A 20092-nucleotide genomic window follows, 5' to 3' on the forward strand; every position below is an offset into this window, starting at 1 on the left:
CCGTCCGCACCTCTCCCTCCGTGCCCAGATGATCTTCCTGTAGGATTCCACGCAGAATTGGTGGTGTGGGAGGTACAGGAACTAGGAAAGGATCCATTCCCTTCAGTTTCCTCCTACCCAACAGTCTGTGGAGGGTCTTGCCGCTCAAAGTGATGGATGAGGTAATCGCAGTCGGTGGTCGGTTGGGGAAAAAATGGCTGGAAGAGCGAGAAAAGACCCCAATCTCTTGGGGCACAGAAGCGGCCGACTACTGGCAAGATAAGGTTTTTGAAATCCCCCACATTGTACAAAACTACAAGAGCCAACCCCTGTGGAGGAGACGAATATGCGACATAAGCATGCTCGCATGGATGGCGTTTTGTAATACCCTGCCATTCGAGTGGAACGACCCTACCTACATGGCGTACCCTCGAAGGGTAGGGGTAGATTTTGATGCCACCCTCCACGGGCGGTATGACTTTCCCATTATTTATAACTCCAATGTAGTATCCTTTGAGCACACTCTTCTTTTTACCGCAGAAAGCCTAGACGAGTCTATGATGCGCTTCCTTGCGGACTTCTCCTCATGTCCTGACCCCGCTTTTATAACCACTTGTAATTATCTTAGGTTACTTAGGCTACTTCTTAAGCAGGACCCGACTCTACAAGAGCGCGGCCTGCCTCCCCTATTCTTTGACCCTAACGCTATAGATAACTGTGCCATGACTCGTCTCATGATGAGGGCTAGTCTCCTTTTCTCTTTTTGCCTAGCCCTCCTAGAAGACATGAACGACAACCAATTTACTAGATGCAACCACCCCTTCCTCTCCACCACCTCCCTTCATATACGCATGAATCAGAAAGATTACATGCAAAGTCGCCAGTTTTTGAGCAAGTCTATCCGACCCCCTTCTCCTCCTCATTTCGATCAAGACAATTAGGCCTATGTATCATTTCAAAAAAAAAAAACAAAACAAAAGAAGAAGAAGAAGAATAAAAAGAGGAAGCACCACAGTCACTGCACCTAGGGTTCTCCCTAGCCCCCTCCCCCACTTCACACTTAGGGCACATCAAGGGCAGGACTTTCAGACCTGTCACCCTAAGACTCGCACTGCACCTCCAACGAAGCACAAATTGGGTCCTCAAGTGTGGGACTTTACCAAGGGCTTACCCAAGGTTAGACCCATCTCCCAGTTCCACTACCACGAGCACCACACATTACACGGCGAGCAGACACACCCCTTAGGGAGTGCACAACTTTTCTTGCAGGTTATGTTCGACTCTCAAGACATGGCTACCCGCAGAAGAAGATCACCCATGGCACCCTTTAATGACCCAAACTTCTTTTTATGCACCGGCCTCCAACCATCTGCCTGATGGCCACCATGATCGAACCAAGTCAAGGTAGAACTGCCATGGGCATAGATCTTGGAACCTCATCATCCAAAGATCCATGCCCAACGCCTCAAGATCCACGGATCGCTTATTGATTCCACAAACCTGAAGACCTTCAACGCAAAACTAAAGACTTTCAACTCAAAGACAAGGATCTTCAATCAAAGCCACGGGTTTTCAAGACAAACAACGTTCGGGGGGTTTCTCCAGAATAAATCCCTCCAATACCATCCTCCTAAGGGATTGTTTATTGCTTCAAGCGTTTTTGATACTCAAAAGACGACCGGCTACATAAGGGGCGCCACAACAGTGTGAAAGATACCGAGAATCTTCATGTAGCCTAAAGCACGCCGGAATCTTTCCTGGTCATCGTCCCCAACCTCCATCACCTATCATTCCCCCAACCACCCACCTATCTGTTCTGCCCAGCAGCTAACCTAACTAGCCACTCTGTCCCACCGTAGTGCCATGGGACTGGCACGTGGCTAGGAGGGGGGTAATGTTACCGTGTTTCCGCAGCACAGAGGAGTGGAAAATGAAAAAAATGGAAATAGCAAAAAATGTGCAGGATAAAAGCAGAAAAAGGCGCCTTGACCGGGAGCCAGTCTCTCTGAAAAATTCAAATGTTCAAGCACGACCCTCAGGAAGCTTCGGTGTCGGCATGAGGCAACCAAAGAATTAAAATGTGAAAGCGCCCCCCGAATTTTTATAAAAGAGTGCCAAGTTCGCTCCTGTGCAAAGTGTACGCATTAGTTGGGAATAGGATAAATTAGAATGATGGGAAATGGGAAAAAGGGCCTAGGCTACGGCCGGCCATGTAAAAGAGGGAAAAGGGGATACCGCCCAAAAAGGATTTAGGGCTTTGTATATAAAGTTGAAAAGTGAATGAGAAGCTCATTCTTTGGTGTGTGGCAAAAAGAGTCTTCTTCTTCCTCTCTTCTTCTCTCCTTCTTGCTTGTGTGTGCTCTTGAGAGAGGGAGTGTGAGAGTGTGAGGGAGGGAGTGTGTGTGAGAGTGAGGGATCAAGAGGGTGAAGCTCTTCACCATCTCCTCTTCTCTTCTTCTATTCTATTCTCTTCTCTTACATGCGCGGCTATGGAGGATGGAGCTTGGAGATGGAGGAGGTTTGAGGATGCTTGAGCTAGTGTCAAGAATCGTGGAGCTACTGGAGTGCAAGAGAGAGGAGGGTACTCGATTGAGCATCAAGGTAAGCTCACTACACTCGTAGGATCGACGGCACGTCGGCTAGGTGAGAGATAGCCATTAGAGCTCACTTGAAATGCTTGAACAATAAGCGGTCCGTGGGTCTTGGTGGTTGAGCGAAAGCTCCCACAATGGTGTTAAGTTGGCAAAGAGTGATCGGTAATGCCACTTGGTGTGCAAGAGAAGGAATGAAGGGGGACATAGTTCTCAATAGGAGCATATGGCTCTTACCTTATGCGTATGACTAGAAGTTGCCCATGTTCATAGGAAACCGATGCTAGCAAAAGCCATGAACAAGAAAGGGCTTAATACATGGACAAAGGTGTGGGAAGCCCAAAACAAGGCTTCGAGGTCACTAGAGCAACTAGTTGCCTAGTAATAACTGACAAAAAAGGAGGTAGAAGTTTTGGCAACCACTTTGCGAATGTTGAAAAATCCTTGGCCTACAATGCTTGTAAATGCAAGTGGTTCCATCTTGAAAGACATAGTTAACCCAAAGGGCAAAACACAGTGGAATTGTAGAAAAGCTAGAGACTATGAGGCACCCTCTCTCGGCACTCTGATGAGGATCAAGGATAGATAGGCCAAGTAATGCCCCATGTCTAGAGTTTCCACATAGGCCAAGCAATGCCCCATGGCTAGAGTTTCCACATGGAAGAGAAGAGCAAGGACAATCTGGAAGGCAACCCCATCCTTTAGGATTAATTTGATGCAATTGAGAGTGATGATCAAGAAGCTACCTTTAATTTGTTTGGGATTGTCAAGTGGTGACCCTGTTATGGAAAGCAGTCAGAAGTGGCTTAAAGCCTCCAACCTATAGTATCTCTTTTTCTTTACTATATGAATGTAAGGCTGGTTACACACCAAATGATGGACGTTTACTTTGTAAACGTTAACCAATCAAAACACTTATTTAAGGGTTGGGTGTCCGCAGTCCTTTACACACTAGAAAGGACATGCCCTGTTGTTTACCTGCTAAACAAATGAGCTCCCCGCCCACTTTTTGGACAAAGAGTCTCCCTACCCACTTTGTAAAGTGACGGATAAGGATGCACTTTTTGCATTTGCAATCAATCAAAAAGTTTATAAGTTTATTATTTATTATTATTTTACAACTACCTTTGGTGTGTAAATGTATGATGCCCATGTCCGCGCCCAATTTCAAAAAGTGTGTGCCCATACTTTAGAGGGGGGTTAGAGCCGTCCCGTCACTTGGTGTGTAACCACGCCTAATATCATGCATTTAAAAAAGAAAAAACTTCTCCGCCTATCCTCTACAGGGTAGAGCTATTGCCCGTTAGACACAAATTTGGGCGTGAACTGGTGTATGTTCCACTTCAGTTACTCTCTGCGCGGATCGCTGTCATGGACTCTCTGATCGCTAACTACGCTTCAGATGATGAGGACGACGACGTGCAGGCCCAGCCTCCCGACGCAAAGAAGCCTCCATCTCTGTCCAGCTCGCTTCCCCCTCGGCAGTTCCCTCACCCCTCGCCTGAAGGTCCTCCGGGGCGCCTCAACAGAGGCTCTCTGTTCGCCTCGCTTCCTCCCCCAAAGCTAGCAAATACCGCATCCCTGCCAGAGAAGCGTCCAGCAGACCATGATGATGCTAGGGTTGGCCGGACGTACGACCAATGCCGAACTGCTCCTACCGGAACGTTTGATGGAGAGCAGGATGGTTCAAGCGAGGGTTATGGCCCTTATGATGGAAGGATTCCGGCTGATGATTCAAGTATTACAAGCACCAGCAAGAATTCCGGGTTTCATGATGGTTCCTTGAGAGACCGAGTTCATGGTGCTACAGTGCCCTCTGCCGACACAGACAGGCAACAGAGTGCGCGCACATCATTGTTTAGTGCTCTTCCGCCTCCCAAAAGCACTGGCTCATCACTGTTTAGTTCTCTTCCGCCTCCAAAAAGCACTGGCTCATCTTTGGCAGCACCTCTGCCGGCCCCGGCAAAGCGTGTTGTCCAGTTCCGGCCATCCATTAACAAGGCCCTTTTGGAGGATCCTGAGGACGATGAACCCCATGTAAAGCGTAAGCATGTGGACTCTTCTTCTGGACACAGCGGGAAACCATCGGGATTGTCAGCCATCTTGCCGCTACCAAAAAATGTTGGAGCTGTTCTGGGGAGTGGAAGTGTGGGTGGAGGTCGCAGAACTGCTCTGGAAACTGCTATAGATGACAAAACAAATTATCAACAAGTAGCAGCAGCAGATTCCCTGGAGTTACAGAGAGCCCCTGCTGTTGGAGATTTAACTTTGACTACAATATCTGACTGGACTGTGACGGCGGCAGGTGGGCAGATAGACCATTATCCTGGTTCCTTCAGCCAAGAAAATATGGAAAGTTATACATCCCAGGGTTATGATGAAACATCTTTTTACCAAACGCAAAATGTGGGGAATCTTTCCACATCCGACAGGTTTCATAGTACAGGTTACAATGAAAGTCAGGGAGTTTCAATGCAAGAAAGTGATAGCTCTTTTGTTACGACAAGCACACCTGATCCTTTAGCCAACATTTTAGAAAAGGAGAGGAGGAGGGGTGGCAAGGATGCAGTTCCTAACGTTATTGAAGTGAAGCAAGCTGATTTAACAGCTAAAAGAATGAGGGAAGATCAGCTCAGAACCACAGGGATTGCATTTGGACCTGCATACAGGGTATGTTTTCAAATTCTTATGGGACACCACTCATTTAGGGCATATTTCTTAGATTAAACCATACTTTTTATTGATGGCAATTTCAAGGTGTGTTGAGAGATTATTCACATGAACTGTTTTAACCATACCCCAGAGAGCCAGAAAGCTCACTCACATGAAACTGATGTCACACAAAAAAGAAAATGATGTGCAAGTCAATGCCATATTATGATACCAAAGTTTTTACCTGGAGAACGTGTCATCCCCATTAACTGTGCTCTGAGTGAGCAGTCTACTATGGTTAGGCCAGCAGCCTTACACTCAACACCAAGGGCAGCATTTTGGGCCATTAATTGTTCAATCAAAGCATGGCTATTGGTGTCATACATATAGTGGACTGGTGGCCATGGAAGATGGAACAAGGATAGAATGTATGATGGTAGTTAGGAAAGAACCTGGTCACGGTCCTGTCCTTTGATCCATGCCACGATCATTGTATCAATCTCGATTGTGGTCAGGGCTGCATGGAGGTTGGTCTTCTCAGTCTTGGTTGTCACTTTGATGGTCCTCGTGGTCCCGATCCACTCGATCACCCCTAGATGTACTGGTCTGCCATCTATATCCGTCAAGAAAACCTGCAAGAAAAAAAAAACACAGAACATGAGGTTAATCTGTTGATGACATCAGCCTGGAATATGGGTCCATCTGGTTTCTTTACAGCTTTCAATGATGATGTCAGTAGAGGAAATCAGGCTGGGGCTTGGTAGACGAACAAAACACATCAGTTGGGGGTTGGCCGGCTGCAAAGCGCATGGAGAGCAACTGCTTCGGGGGAAAACATGCTTTAAAGGCTGTCCCAGCAGGAAACGCAGCACAGGTGGCCTGTGGTGGATGGAAATACAGCTATATCAGCCTGAAATAATGTCGTCCAGCAGATTTGGTTACATACGGATGCTGCAAATCAGATTTGGTTACATACGGCTGTAAACAGGCTGCCCTGCACAAAAATGCAGGTGGACAGCATTATATTGATGGAGCCCAGCAAGCTTGATCTTGAACCGATGGTCCCCTTCAATTGACTGCAGTTCCCACTAAGGCGAATGATACCATGTGAGTGTGTAGTGGAAAGGAAAGTGAATGCAGTAAATAGAGAGGAAGAAGATAGAGTAAAACGGAGGAGAAACAAAGAACAAACTGATAAAACACTGAGTGACACTAGGCTGAAGCAGTCAAACCTAACGTGTAGATTGGAGTGTCAGTGTGGACACCAGATAGAGGCAAGGAGATGAGATGAAAAAGACGAGGGATGACGGAATGAATAGTAAATGAGTGGAGTGAGGAGGGTTGCCTATACATATGCAAACTGATGTCACAACTGGCACACCAACTGGACAAGCCCAAAACATGGGCATCCAAGTCAGCCTCCCCACTATCAAAATGTACATTGTGTCAAATGAAATGCAATGGTGTAACCTCTACCTAAACTTATATTAATTTTTTTTCATGAATTTTAATTTTTTAAATGCCGTTCCCGTTCCCATGTCCCCGTTCCCTAGGTTTGGCGTTCCCATCCCCATCCCCGTCCCCGTTCCCCATTCTCGTTCCCCGTTTCATGTTTCTATGACCTAAAGTATCAAGGACTGATAAAATGACAAACAAGTACAATGTTAGGGTTCCAAATATCCTCGTTTGACTCAAATAGGGGCTCATAGGCAGGAGATGACCATATATGACACGCACGATTGCTAACACAATTAGGTAGGGGTGCTCAATTATGAGTAGATGGGGCTATGGTGTGTACGTGTATGGTGTGGTGCCCCTAATAATGGAATACAAGGGTGCAAAGTGGCATGCATCTGTGGATAGCTAACATGTGGAATTAAAGAATAAAATGAAGTGAAAGTCAAAATAAAATATCTAATCCTATTATAGTTGACATTGAAAACATTGAACCTAATGTGGATGATGCAAATGTGGAATCTAATTTTATGCTATTGAAATCATAAGAAATAAAATCTAAATTATTATGAAAAGTGGAAGAGGCAAAAGGAAAATTGCGATTGATTACGACCAACAATATGCTCAAATGAAGCAGAAGGTATTGTAAAATGTGTATTTGTGGCTAGAGTCTTCTCTATGGACATTGACATATTGATATTAGTCAGTTTCTCCATGGTAACTTACAACAAGATTTTGCACTATAGAAGGAGCAACAAAGAAGGGTTTTGGTCCATATGAATCAAATGGATTTATTGTGAGAGTGCATAATGGAAAGAAAAGCGAACATGAAGTGAATAGAGGAGGATACAGAATGAAATGCTAGAGAAGGTATGAATTGTAAAGAGATGCCCTAACCACAGAAACACAAACACAATCGTACGACAAAGCACAGATTGATAATAGAACGTAGTTAGTGTTAGGGGAACTCAGAGACAATGAATACAGTGAAATTTGAAGTGAATGACTATTGGATATACAATGATCAATGCAACAAATACACTATGTAGTGAATGAATATTGAACCTTGAACTCTCATGTCTTGAGAATTGAGGTAGAGATAATGAGCTGGAGAATGTGTTGTACTTTGATGGATCTCAAAATGTAGCAATGCAGCATTCAAATATGTTTGGTAGCAACAAACACAACAATGTGGGTTGGATCTGTGTTAGATAGGGTTGAGAGGAGAGAAATTGTGCAGATGCAATGTTTGGAGCAAGGTGGCAGCCTGGGTGGTAGTTGGAGAGGTCAAACTCAGCCTCATGGAGTGGTGGAGTGCTAGGTGATAGTTGGATAGAAGATGTAACTAGCCTTCCTTCCGTGGATAGGTGGTAAAACCCTAATTACAACCTAATTACAGCAGCAAACAATTAATGCAAATCTGAAAATACAAATTTACCTACTGATCTTGGACAATGCACACCCGATTGGCCCCAAAATTGGTGCCCCTTTCGGTATTTCTTTAGCTTTATTGAAGAAGAAGTTGATTTACAATGGGATTCTCCCGATCCCCTTTGCAATCCAAACTCCCCTTGTTGTCCAAAGTGACGAGCAAGTCTTCAATCTATTTTGTCCCTTGATTGGCCTTCACCCACTTCATAGATGATGGAAATGTCCCAAATTCAATGGCCGGCTAGTCATCCACCTGAATTTGTTAGCAGTCATGTTTGTTATGCCTTGTCATCTCCTGCCTGTGAGCCTCAGTCTGAGTTAGACGAGGACGTTAGGAGCTCTGACATGTCTGTCATGTGTTATGATGGGGGAGGCTAGTCACTCTCGACTGGCTATCTTAGGTTGTGTATTTCTTTTTGGCCTCTTTTAGTGGGCAGCCACTGGCTGCCCGGCCACCTTTTTGGTCACTGTTGTGGGGCGCCCATTTTAGGGCACTTTTAGGGTTTGCGCCCATTTTAGGGTTTGCGCCCATTTTAGGGTTAGGGTTAGGGTTTGTCCGTTGCCTATTTATTGGCAGCCCCCCTCCCCACTTGGTCAGTTGTCTTCTTGCAGATTCTGACACTCCTCCCCCGTGGTGGTGCTGCCATCATCATCAGCCTGATCTGGTGCCCTCACTGACGCTGTGGGTTGCGTGCAGGGACTGATCAGTCCCTTTCAGTGTATTCAGCATTCATTTCAGTCAGTGCAGATTTCTCTTCCTTATTTTCTGCTCTCTCTCTCTCTCCCTCCGTGTTCGTATTTCCTCTTCCGTTGCGCACTCTCACATGGTATCATCGCCAAACTGAGAGCACGGAGATCTTCATCGACTGGAGAGAGACCACACCTATCATCTGTTGCTGCCCCCCTTCTTTTCAACAGCCAGGCGGCCCCTCTAGGTGGTCTGAATATTTGCGTTTGCTGCATAAGTGGTCTGAATATTTGCGTTTGCTGCATCAGCCCCTTCCAGAGGCTGCCACGTCATCAACCAGCCCTGTCTCCTTGCGTTTTCAGCTGGGCGGCCTTCTTTTCAGTTGGGCGACTCCACTACAGGCTGCGTTTTGCATCCACGCTGGTCGTCTACCCTCCTGGCGGCTCATCTCCAGCTGGCGCTTCTCTTCTTGGCTGCGTTTTGGTGCCTGGCAACTTTCCCTCCGGATTTTGTGCCCTACACAGCTGCATTTTCACCTCCTGGTGATAGGCGACCTGATTTCCTGGAGTTTGGTGGTTCTTCTGGTGGTTGGTGACCCTTCTGGTGGTCATTCTTCGGCATCGGCACAGTTTTCTTTGGTGTTTGGTATTTTGCAGATTGGAAGATGTCTTATCATCAGTTTACAGGTTTTGATGACTCAGATGACGAGCTTTTGTCTCAACACTCATCTGAACGGAGGCGTGATTTCTATCACAAAGACCGTTGTCCGGAGTCTATTCCTCTTTCCCGTTCCCCTTCTATTCATGTATCTCGGCGATCCCCTTCCAGTGGGCCGAAGATGCAGCCTTTGGTACCCCTTGTACAGGTACACGTACTTCCTCAGCTGCCCAAAGAGGACCGGTTGGATGGTTCCAACTTTTCTCTATGGTCCTGCAAGGTGGAGTGTATCTTGGACTCCTTCGATCTTTGGGAGCTTGTTTCTGTTCCTATTCCCCGGCCTAAGGTGGATCCCGCAGATGGGACATCTATGGATCGTGCAGCCTTATGGGATCGGCTTAATTCTAGAGCCAGATCTTTCCTCTTTCTGAGTTTGCAGGATTCTGTCCTTGTTCATGTTCACAGGTTGAAGACTGCAGCAGACGTGTGGAGAAAGCTCGCGTCTCTCTATCAACAAAAGACGTTTGCCCACCGGATATCTCTCGAAAAGAAGTTGCGGATGCTCGCTATTGATGATAGTCCTTCCATGAAGGACCACATCAACAGATTACAGGATATGAGGGATGAGCTTGCATCCCTCGGTCGGACGATATCTTCTGAAGACATGGCTATGATTCTCTTGACTCAGTTGCCATCGCCTCGGTTTGATGTCTTCTACACCAGCCTTCTTACATCGAGGACCCGTGAGAAGCTTCTATGGGAGGAGCTATCCCCGCTTGTCTTGGAGCATGACGAGCGACTCAGAGAGGTCAGTGCTAGTGGATCCGACTCCACTAGAGCCTTTGTTGCAGGTTCGGGAGGATAGAAGAAGAAGAAGAAGTCAAAGGCTAAGAAGAAGGACAGTTCTTTAGGCTATGACTCAGATTCAGAGAGACCGAAGTGCCCACATTGTGGGAAAGGGACACATCCCGAGGAGAAATGCTGGAAGAAGTACCCTCACCTTCGTCCGGGAGCGAAGGGTGGATCTCCATCGGATCCTTCTTCTACCTCTACACCAGCTGTTACCCATGAGTCAGTGTTCCTTCATATCCATGCTTTTGAGGAGGATCCTTCTTCCGTGGCTGCAGTGTCTTCTGCGCAGCCTTGGTTAGTGGACAGTGGTGCTTCGAGTCATATGACTCCCCGAGGTGATTTGTTACAGAATCTCCGTCCATCAGAGGGTTCAGTCACTGTTGGTGACATTTTATCGGTGCCTATTAGTGGTGTTGGCACATTGCCTTTGTTTACCGACCGACCTTCGAGCTCCTTTTCACAGGCCCTACATGTTCCGGATTTGGGCCTTCCCCTCCTCTCAGTTTATGGTCTTACGAGGCTTGGCACACGAGTGATCTTCACCGAGCATGCCGTTGTTATTGAGGATTCTCTTACAGGAGCTGTCTTATCTACAGGTTGGCAGGAGAGCGGGCTTTACAGGCTCCATTCCCCTTCTTTGATGCAGGGTCCTCCGAGGCAGTCTATTGCTACACCCGTCCCCTCTTGTGCACCTTCTATTCCACAGGTTCTTTCCCATTCCCCACCTTCTCCTCCGGTGGTTCCCTCGTACCCTCCATCCCTTTCAGAGGGGGACGATCTCGGTGATGCGGCTGTGGATTCCCTGGCCCCTAGTGTTTTAGAGGGGGCTTTCCAGGATCGTGAGGAGCTCCTTCAGCGGCAGTCTACATCGACGGACTTCATCGACATTGGCATTCCTCTTGCCATCCCCGGATCCATTTCTTCTTCGGCCTTCAGCCACATCCAGGATCTGAGAGGGGGTGTTAGCAGTCATGTTTGTCATGCCTTGTCATCTCCTGCCTGTGAGCCTCAGTCTGGGTCAGACGAGGACATTAGGAGCTCTGACATGTCTGTCATGTGTTATGATGGGGGAGGCTAGTCACTCTCGACTGGCTATCTTAGGTTGTGTATTTCTTTTTGGCCTCTTTTAGTGGGCAGCCACTGGCTGCCCGGCCACCTTTTTGGTCATTGTTGTGGGGCGCCCATTTTAGGGCACTTTTAGGGTTTGCGCCCATTTTAGGGTTTGCGCCCATTTTAGGGTTAGGGTTAGGGTTTGTCCGTTGCCTATTTATTGGCAGTCCCCCCTCCCCACTTGGTCAGTTGTCTTCTTGCAGATTCTGACACTCCTCCCCCGTGGTGGTGCTGCCATCATCATCATCAGCCTGATCTGGTGCCCTCACTGACGCTGTGGGTTGCGTGCAGGGACTGATCAGTCCATTTCAGTGTATTCAGCATTCATTTCAGTCAGTGCAGATTTCTCTTCCTTATTTTCTGCTCTCTCTCTCTCTCTCCCTCCGTGTTCGTATTTCCTCTTCCGTTGCGCACTCTCACAGAATTTAGTTAAAATTCACCTTCAACCATGAAAAATCCAAGTTTTGGAGCCTCCAATTTCTAGCACACTTCCCGAGGCTATTGGTAAACCCTAATTTTTGTTGTATATTAGGATTTACAGTAGATAAATTTGCAATTTCTTAGCCTCCACGAGTCCAAATGTTGAGATCTTCGGAGCAAGGCTGTGAAATGATTGGGAGATGAGAGAGAAAGCTGTAGAGAGTAAATTCAGAGTTATGTTGTGAAGAATGACCGAAAATTAGTCAAAAATTCAGCTGCTGCCTTGCCACAACAGCTTGTAGATGCAAAGAAATGAAGAAAATTAGTCATTTACTGCTGCTGCTTTGTCTCAACAGCCTGTAGATACTGTTGCTAGCAATCGTCAACTCCCCTGCCACATCAGCAGTGCCACGTGGCAATTTTGCCATGTGGCAGCAGTCGGATTGTCTAACTACAGTCGGCTGCATTTAATGTGACCGACCTGCCTATTTGGGCATTTTATGAGGCATTATTTTCAGCCTTTTTAAAGGCTGAGTTTCAGCAGTTTTACTCACTTGTATCTGATAGATTACAGCCTGTTGGTGATAGACAACACTCAGGCTGACGGAGATCGAGATCCTCAAGGCCGAGACGTACGCAGATATTCTCTCTGCACCCGTGTATAATTCTACATTCTTAACAACATTCTTCAATGCAGATTTTCTGCGTTTCACTGTCTCTTTCTCTCTCTCTCTTCTCTCTCCGTTCACTCTTTGTCGTGGTCATTTGCTTTTGCATCGCTTCACTCTAATATGGAATTAGAGCATGGAAGGATTGACCTAGGGTAGACCTATTTGAAGAAGAGTTTTCAGCGTAACACAAGGTTGCGTTTTCAGCATTTAAGTGCGAGTAGGTGGGCTACGCATCAAAACAAGGCTGAGGCGAGCGTAGGCGTGCGAGAAAAGAGAAGATTTACTGAAGCTGCCGCTGTTTTTTGCTGTTAGAGAAGGAAGAAGGCCGTGTTTTTAGTCTTCAAGTGCAGATTTTACATTTTCATTGCCTCCAACGGTTGAAAAAGGCTTGGGAATTGGAGGCAAGAGCCCTAGCAGGCTGTGTTTTCACAGTCAGAGGGGGCTTCCTTTGCGTTTGTGCATGCATTGCAGGTGAAGATGTCTATAGAGATTGACGTGGAGTTCTAGGCGATCATGGACTGGAAGGTGCCTGTCCTACCAGCTCTTCCATCAGATCAGAAGCTTGATGGCGATGATTACCGTATCTGGCGAGTGATGATGTTGGCCATATTGGAGTCTTATGATTTGACGGAGCTTGTGATGGAGTTCAATCGGCCCGCGGTGAGTTGACGGTGGCTCGCGACATATGGCTGGAGCTCGACCAGATGTACAATGGGATGACCTTGATGAATAGGGTTTCTTTGGAGGTGCAGATGCGGACCTTGTCCATGACTAAGTCTTCTTCGCTTCGGGAACACATCAACAAGCTTCGGCAGTTCAAGATGCATGTTGAAAATGCAGGGAAGCCCATTTCCTCCGAAGATACGGCGATCACTTTATTGACCCAGTTGCCGCCACGATTCAATACCTTTTATTCCACTCTTATTGCATCAGGGCGGGAGTCCACTTTTCGATGGGAAGAGTTAGTTCCTATGGTCTTAGACCAAGAGAAACAATTGAAGGGACAGAATGCTTCCAAATCGGAGGCATTGGTTGGTCAAGCCTCTCAGAAGAAGGGGAAGGATCAAAAGAAGAAGAAGGAGAACAACAAATCCAAGAAGGACAAAGAGAAAGAATTGACATAACATATCTGTGGTAAGGCCGGTCATTGGAAGAAGGATCGCCTCGACAAGGACAAGGACACCAAGAAGAAAGACACAAAGGATTCTAGAGTGGTGGCTGCACCCTCATTTGTTGCTTTTCTACACTTAGCGGTCATTGAAGACCCTACACCAAAGACTTTTGACGTTGCAATGATAGCTCCCTAGGCTCGAGAGTGGATTGTGGACAATGGTGCCTCACGGCATATGACTCCTTTGACAGTTGGTGTTGCCCATTTGCGACCCTCGCGTGGACAGATTCTCATTGGAGACAGCTCTTGTGTGTCTATTGTTGCACGGGGTGAGTGTTGGGAATAAAGGGCCATCGTGCCTTTTATATGTGCACATGTGTGAATACACCCTTAGCACATTTGTACTTTCATACATATCTATCTAAAACGTAAAGAGATACACACGAGAAAATTGTAGCCAAGAACATTGTGCATCTCTCTCTGTGACTTTGACTCTCTACTCTTGCTGACATTTTGCTCTCTATTTGACATTTTCATTGCCGGACATTGCATCGCCATTGTGCATCTCTCACTTCAGTGAGATGCAGATAATTTCAGATGGATGTGGTGGTATCCACTCTTCCGAGGTGTTGCATACTAGGGGTAAATCACATAAAAAAGGAAAATCTAATAGCAAGGGACGTAGTAAATCACGTGGTAAGGATGTTGTATACCATCATTGTGGCAAGAAGGGTCACTTTAAATGTGACTGCTACAAATGAAAGAAAGAGAAAGGAAAGGGCAAGAGGACAGATGATAGTAAGAAAGAGAATAAAGAGAATCAACCTTAGACGAGCAGTGTCAAAATTGAAGAGGTGAATGTAGTCACTCATGACAGTGACAGTGGGAATGACGTACTCTTTGTCTCTTCACACTTTAGTTCACATGCTTTACTTGCAGATACGGATGATGACATGCACACTTGGATTCTAGATTCAGGTGCTTCCTTTCATGTCACCCCTCATCGTGAGTGGTTTTCTGACTATACAGGATGGTGTTGTTCATCTTGGGGATAACTATGCATGTGACATTGTAGGTATTGGCAGTGTGTAGTTGCAGTTTCAGTATGGTTCTGTCTTCACACTTCAGCATGTACGGCATGTACCTCAGCTCAAGAAGAGCTTGATTAGCAAAGGGCAGCTAGATGACGATGGATTTCATACCACCTTTGGTGATGGGAAATGGAAGATCTGTAAGGGATCTAGAGTGATTGCCAGAGGTTGTAAAAGTGATACCTTGTATCCTCTCCATGTATCTAGTGTGCGTGACTATGTTGTTGCTGTGACACATGAGTTAAAACTGGAATGTAAGTGCTTTCTCGTTTGGGTTACTTGCCTTGTTTTCGTTATGCTGATTTTGAGCATTGTGATCATTGTGTTTACGGTAAACATACACAGACGTCTCATAAGAAGTCTCTTCATTGAAATCTTCTCCTCTAGAGTTAGTACATTTTGATGTATGTCAGATGCTAGGGTTATCTTTAGGGGGAAAGAAATACTTTGTCACCTTTGTCGATGATGCTACACGGAAAGTATGGGTTCACCCTATTCGTAGCAAGGACGAAGTGCTTGACAAGTTTCAAATTTTTTTGGCATTGGTTGAAAATCAGACTAATAAGACACTTAAGTGTCTTCACTTTGACAATGGTGGGGAATATGTGTCCGAAGCTTTTCAGGCATTTTGTGATAGCAAAAGGATAAAGAGGAAGCTCACTGCCCCTCATAATCCACCCCAAAGTGAAGTTGCAGAGCGTATGAATCGGACCATACATGATAAAATTCGTACTATGCTGTCTCATGTTGCATTACCCCTTGGCTTTTGGGCAGAGGCTATTATGACAGCTGTTCACTTGATTAATCGGTCACCGAATAGGTCTTGGGGGGGGGGGGGGGGGAGGGGGGGAATCCCTCAGGAAGCATGGTCGGGCAAGCCACCTTCATATGCTCACTTGAAAGAGGCTTTTGTGCACATTCGTAAATAAGAACGCAACAAAATTGAGCCAAAGTCTTGTAAATGCATCTTTCTAGGATATGGTGGCAAGGGTGAAATGGGTTATAGATTATGGGATCCCGAGAAAAGGAAAATAGTATGTAGTAATGATGTTATCTTTCGGGAAGATCGCATGCATAAACGGCCATAAAAGATTGAGGAGGTTCGTAGGGTTGTTCTAGGAAGAAATACCTTTTGGACAGCAAAATGTGGCTGCTGTACAGCAGCAAATACCTGCTGTAAATGAACTTGCAAATGTAAAAAATAATGTTGGAAATGATCAGCTAGCTATTGCCCATAATGGAGCCATTGGATGTGCAGGAACAGCTAGGACAACGAGCTGTTAATGCTGATTTGCAGGCTGAAATGCCAGGACAGTAAACTGAAAATGGAAATTTGCAGACTCAACAGCGAGCAAACAATGATCATTGGGTTAGGAGATCATCTAGGGCTACTAGACAACCTGATAGATTCGTTCCTAATGCAAACAATGTGGCCCATTATGTCATGTTGACAGTCTGTGGTGAATCGTCTTGTTTGAAGAAAGCAATGGACAAATAGGATAGCAAGAAATGGTATAAAGCCATGTTGTCAGAGATGGAATCTCTTGAGAAAAATGGCACTTGGGACTTGGTGCAGTTGCCTAAAGGATAGAAAACCCTTTCATGCAAATGGGTTTACAAGATAAAGGTCACTTTTGGTTTCTCGCCAAATTACAAAGTAAGATTGTTTGCAAAGGCGTACAAATAGGAACATAGAGTTGACTTTGATGAGATCTTCTCTCATGTAGTCAAAATGACTACATTGAGAACCGTTTTGGGCTTGGTTATAGCTGAAGATATGGAGCTCATACAAATGGATGTAAAGACTGCATTCTTACATGGTGATCTGCATGAAGACATATATATGCAGTAGCTTGAAGGGTTTGTGGCAAAAGGAAAAGAGAAGATATATAAACTCAAAAGGAGTTTGTATGGGATGAAACAAGCACCAAGAGAATGGTATCATAAGTTTGATACATTTATGCAGTCTCAAGGTTTTCATAGAAGTCAAGTAGATCACTGCTTGTACACCAAGAAGATAGCAGATAGCAGCCTGATTATCTTGGTTTTGTATGTTGATGACATGCTGATTGCTCGCAGGGATACTCATGCCTTGGACTCACTGAAGCAAAGTTTTCATGGCAGCTTTGACATGAAGGATCTTGGTGATGCAAATCACATTCTTGGCATTCTAGTACTCAGAGATAGGTCAAAAGGATTACTCTATCTATCTCAGCAGGAGTATACTCCAAGGTTTTGCAGTGTTTCAATATGGTGGGGGGAAAGACAATTGGGGTTCCATTGCCTCCATATGTGAAACTCAATGCAGAGGACAGCCCTACATCTGATGATGAGAAGGCTGAAATGGCCAAGATACCATATGCTTCAAGTGTTGGCAGTTTGATGTATGCTATGGTTGCTACACATCCTGACATTGCCTTTGTAGTGGGAGTGGTTAGCAGATATATGGTAAACCTTGGTAAAAAGCATTGGGAAGTAGTGAAATGTATTATGAGATACCTCAAAGGCACAAAGGATTTGTGCATCTGCTTTGGAAAGTAAAAGGCATTTGTTGTTGGCTTTACGGATGCAGACTATGCTTGTCATGCGGATTGTAGAAAGTCCACTTCTGGGTATGTGTTTACCTTCATAGGAGGAGGAGTCTCTTGGATCTCCAGGCTAGAAAAGTGTGTTGCATTGTCTACTTCAGAGGTAGAGTATGTGGCTGCTAGTGAGGCATGCAAGGAGGCTTTATGGCTTTCACATTTGGTGGGAGAGCTTGGCATTATAGAGTTACCTGTTCTCCATTGTGATAGTTAGAGTGCTATCATGCTAGCACGGAATCCTGTCTTTCATGCAAAGACGAAGCACATACAGGTGAAGTATCACTTCATTAGAGATGCACTTGACAGCAAGAGCATTGAGCTTGTCAAAGTGCATACAGATGATAATTGTGCAGATTTTCTCACGAAGGGTTTTGCAGCAGAGCGGTTTGCTCATTGCCGACAGATGGTGGGAGTTGGGTAGGTATATGTATTTCAGCTTCATACATACCTAGACTTAGCTGATTCTTTTCTCCTCTTAAGGCACATTGCCTTTAGGTGGTTGGTTATTGGGAATAAAGGGCCATCGTGCCTTTTATATGTGTACAAGTGTGAACACACCCTTAGCACATTTGTACTTCCATATATATCTATCTAAAACCTAAAGAGGTACACACGACAAAATTGTAGCCAAGAACATTTTGCATCTCTCTCTCTGACTCTGACTCTCTACTCTTGCTTACATTTTGCTCTCTACCTGACATTTTCATCACCGGACATTGCATCACCACTACGCATTGCTCATTTTAGTGAGATGCAGCTGATTCCAAATGGACATGGTGGTACCCATACTTCCGAGGTGTTGAATGTGCTAGGTTTAGGGTATCATTTACTTTCGGTACATAAGATTTGTTCTCTTGGTCTTTTTGGTGGAGTTTGATAGTGATGTTGTTCGTGTCCTTGATTGTGGATCAAGGCAGGTTCTCTCTTCAAGGTATGAGGAGAACAACATTTACAAATTGAAGTCTTCTACAGCTCTTACATCTCTTCTTCTTACCTCTCAGATACAGTCTGAGCTATGGCATGCTCGGTTTGGCCACCTAAACTATGAGTACCTTCAGAAGGTGTTGCGAGGATCGGTTGTTTGAGGTTCGCCGGACATAATGGTGAGCCAACAACCATGTGTCTCCTGCATTTGTGGGAAACATCATTAGGATGCGATTCCTCACAAAGCTTTGAGGTGGTCTACTTCATCTATGGAGCTTGTATCTACGGATCTTTGTGGCCCGATGAGGACCGAGTCCTTCAAGGGGAGCTTGTACTTCATGTTGATCTGGCTCGAGACTGAAAACCTCGCAATTAGACAAGGGTGGTGAATTTGTTTCTAATGAGTTTGCTGGTTTTTGTGTAGATAGGGACATTCACCAGGAGTTTGCTAATACCAACACTCCTCAAGAGATGGAGTGGAAGAACCGAAGTGTGATCGAGATGGCACGCACCATGATGGAGCACCACCAGACATCTTAGTTTTTGTGCGCTGAGGCCATGGCTACGGTAGTCCACATCCTCAATCGATCTCCCACTTCGACTGTTGATAGAATGACATCTTTTGAGGCTTACTTTGGGACTAAGCTTGATGTCTCTTATTTCAGGATCTTTGGGTGTGATGCTTATGTGCACATTCCGAAGATGCAGTGTGACAAATTTGAGACGGCTTCCCGACGATAGGTCTTTGTTGGCTACAGCTCCCGGTCCAATGTTATCACTTGTATGATCCCGTGAAGCAGGATGTCTACACGAGCCGAGATGTGCGGTTCGTGGAAGTTCCGGCCATTGAGGGGGGTGAGGAGCACCTTGTACTTGGAGATTCAGGGGAGAGTTGGGCTCCCGCGATAGTTCCTTTGGAGCGAGAGCCTCTTGATGGAGATTCTTCTTCAAATTCAAAGTCTTCTCTTTCACCGGCTACCCCAATGGAGATCCCGCCGGTGGATGTACCCGAATCTTCAGTGGATGGTGAGTGCCAAGGAGAGATCCGGCCTCCTCCTCGTTGGGCCCGTGACACCCTCCGAGATTCAAGTATCAAGGGGGTCCCTGAGGAGTGGGAACCCCTGGATGGACCGTGGAGGTCACGGAGGCAGCATGCACATACTATGGAGCTTGTTTGCTCTAATTACTGTTTGATGTTCTGTGTTATGCAGGATAGAGAGCCTACATTGGTGAAGGAGGCTTTATAGTTTGATCATTGGCGAAAGGCGATGGAAGCTGAGTTGGAGACTATTGAGCGGAATGGCACTTGGTTCCTTGTGCCTTGTCCCTCTCATAAGAAGGTGATTGGTGTCAAATGGGTCTTCAAAACGAAGTACCATGTGATGGCTCTTTGGATAAGCACAAGGTTCGTCTTGTTACTAAATGTTTTGCACAACGCCCAGGTATTGACTTCCATGATACTTTTGCCCCTACAGCTCGCATGGCGACTATTCGTGCTGTTTTTGCCTTGGCTGGCCATAGGAGATGGCCCGTTTTTCAGTTAGATGTGAAATCAGCCTTCTTGAATGGTGATTTGAAGGAGGAGATCTATGTTGAGCAGCCTCTTGGATTTGGTTCTTCCGATGGACAGGTTTACAAGTTAAAGAAGGCCTTGTATGGCTTGACTCCGCGTGCTTGGAACAAGAAGATTGACTCGTTTCTCGAGGCCAAGTTGGGATATCGGCTCTCTAGGGCCGATTTGCAGCTTTATGTGTACACTTCCAAGGGAGGTCGTGTGCTGTTTGTTTTGTATGTTGATGACTTGATTATTGCAGTTGCTCATACCCAGAAGGTTGAAGATACGAAGGCAGCCCTACATCAGAAGTTCGAGATGAC

At 45.8% G+C, this 20092-nt stretch overlaps 1 protein-coding gene across 1 annotated transcript in view; it reads left to right on the forward strand.

The window, feature by feature from the left end:
• Positions 1 to 3848: 3848 nt before the first annotated feature.
• LOC148017634 (mitotic checkpoint protein PRCC-carboxy-term protein) overlaps positions 3849 to 20092 on the forward strand; it is a 31667-nt gene continuing 15423 nt past the window's right edge. The window contains exon 1 of the mRNA XM_087663059.1: positions 3849 to 5240. Coding sequence (XP_087519185.1) covers positions 3942 to 5240 — 1299 coding nt within the window. The 5' untranslated portion in view covers positions 3849 to 3941. The remainder of the gene's footprint in view (positions 5241 to 20092) is intronic.

Source organism: Lygodium microphyllum, chromosome 22 (genome assembly GCF_053477565.2).
Source record: "Lygodium microphyllum isolate KBCC chromosome 22, Lygodium_microphyllum_v1.1.10, whole genome shotgun sequence".
Lineage (NCBI taxonomy): Eukaryota > Viridiplantae > Streptophyta > Polypodiopsida > Schizaeales > Lygodiaceae > Lygodium > Lygodium microphyllum.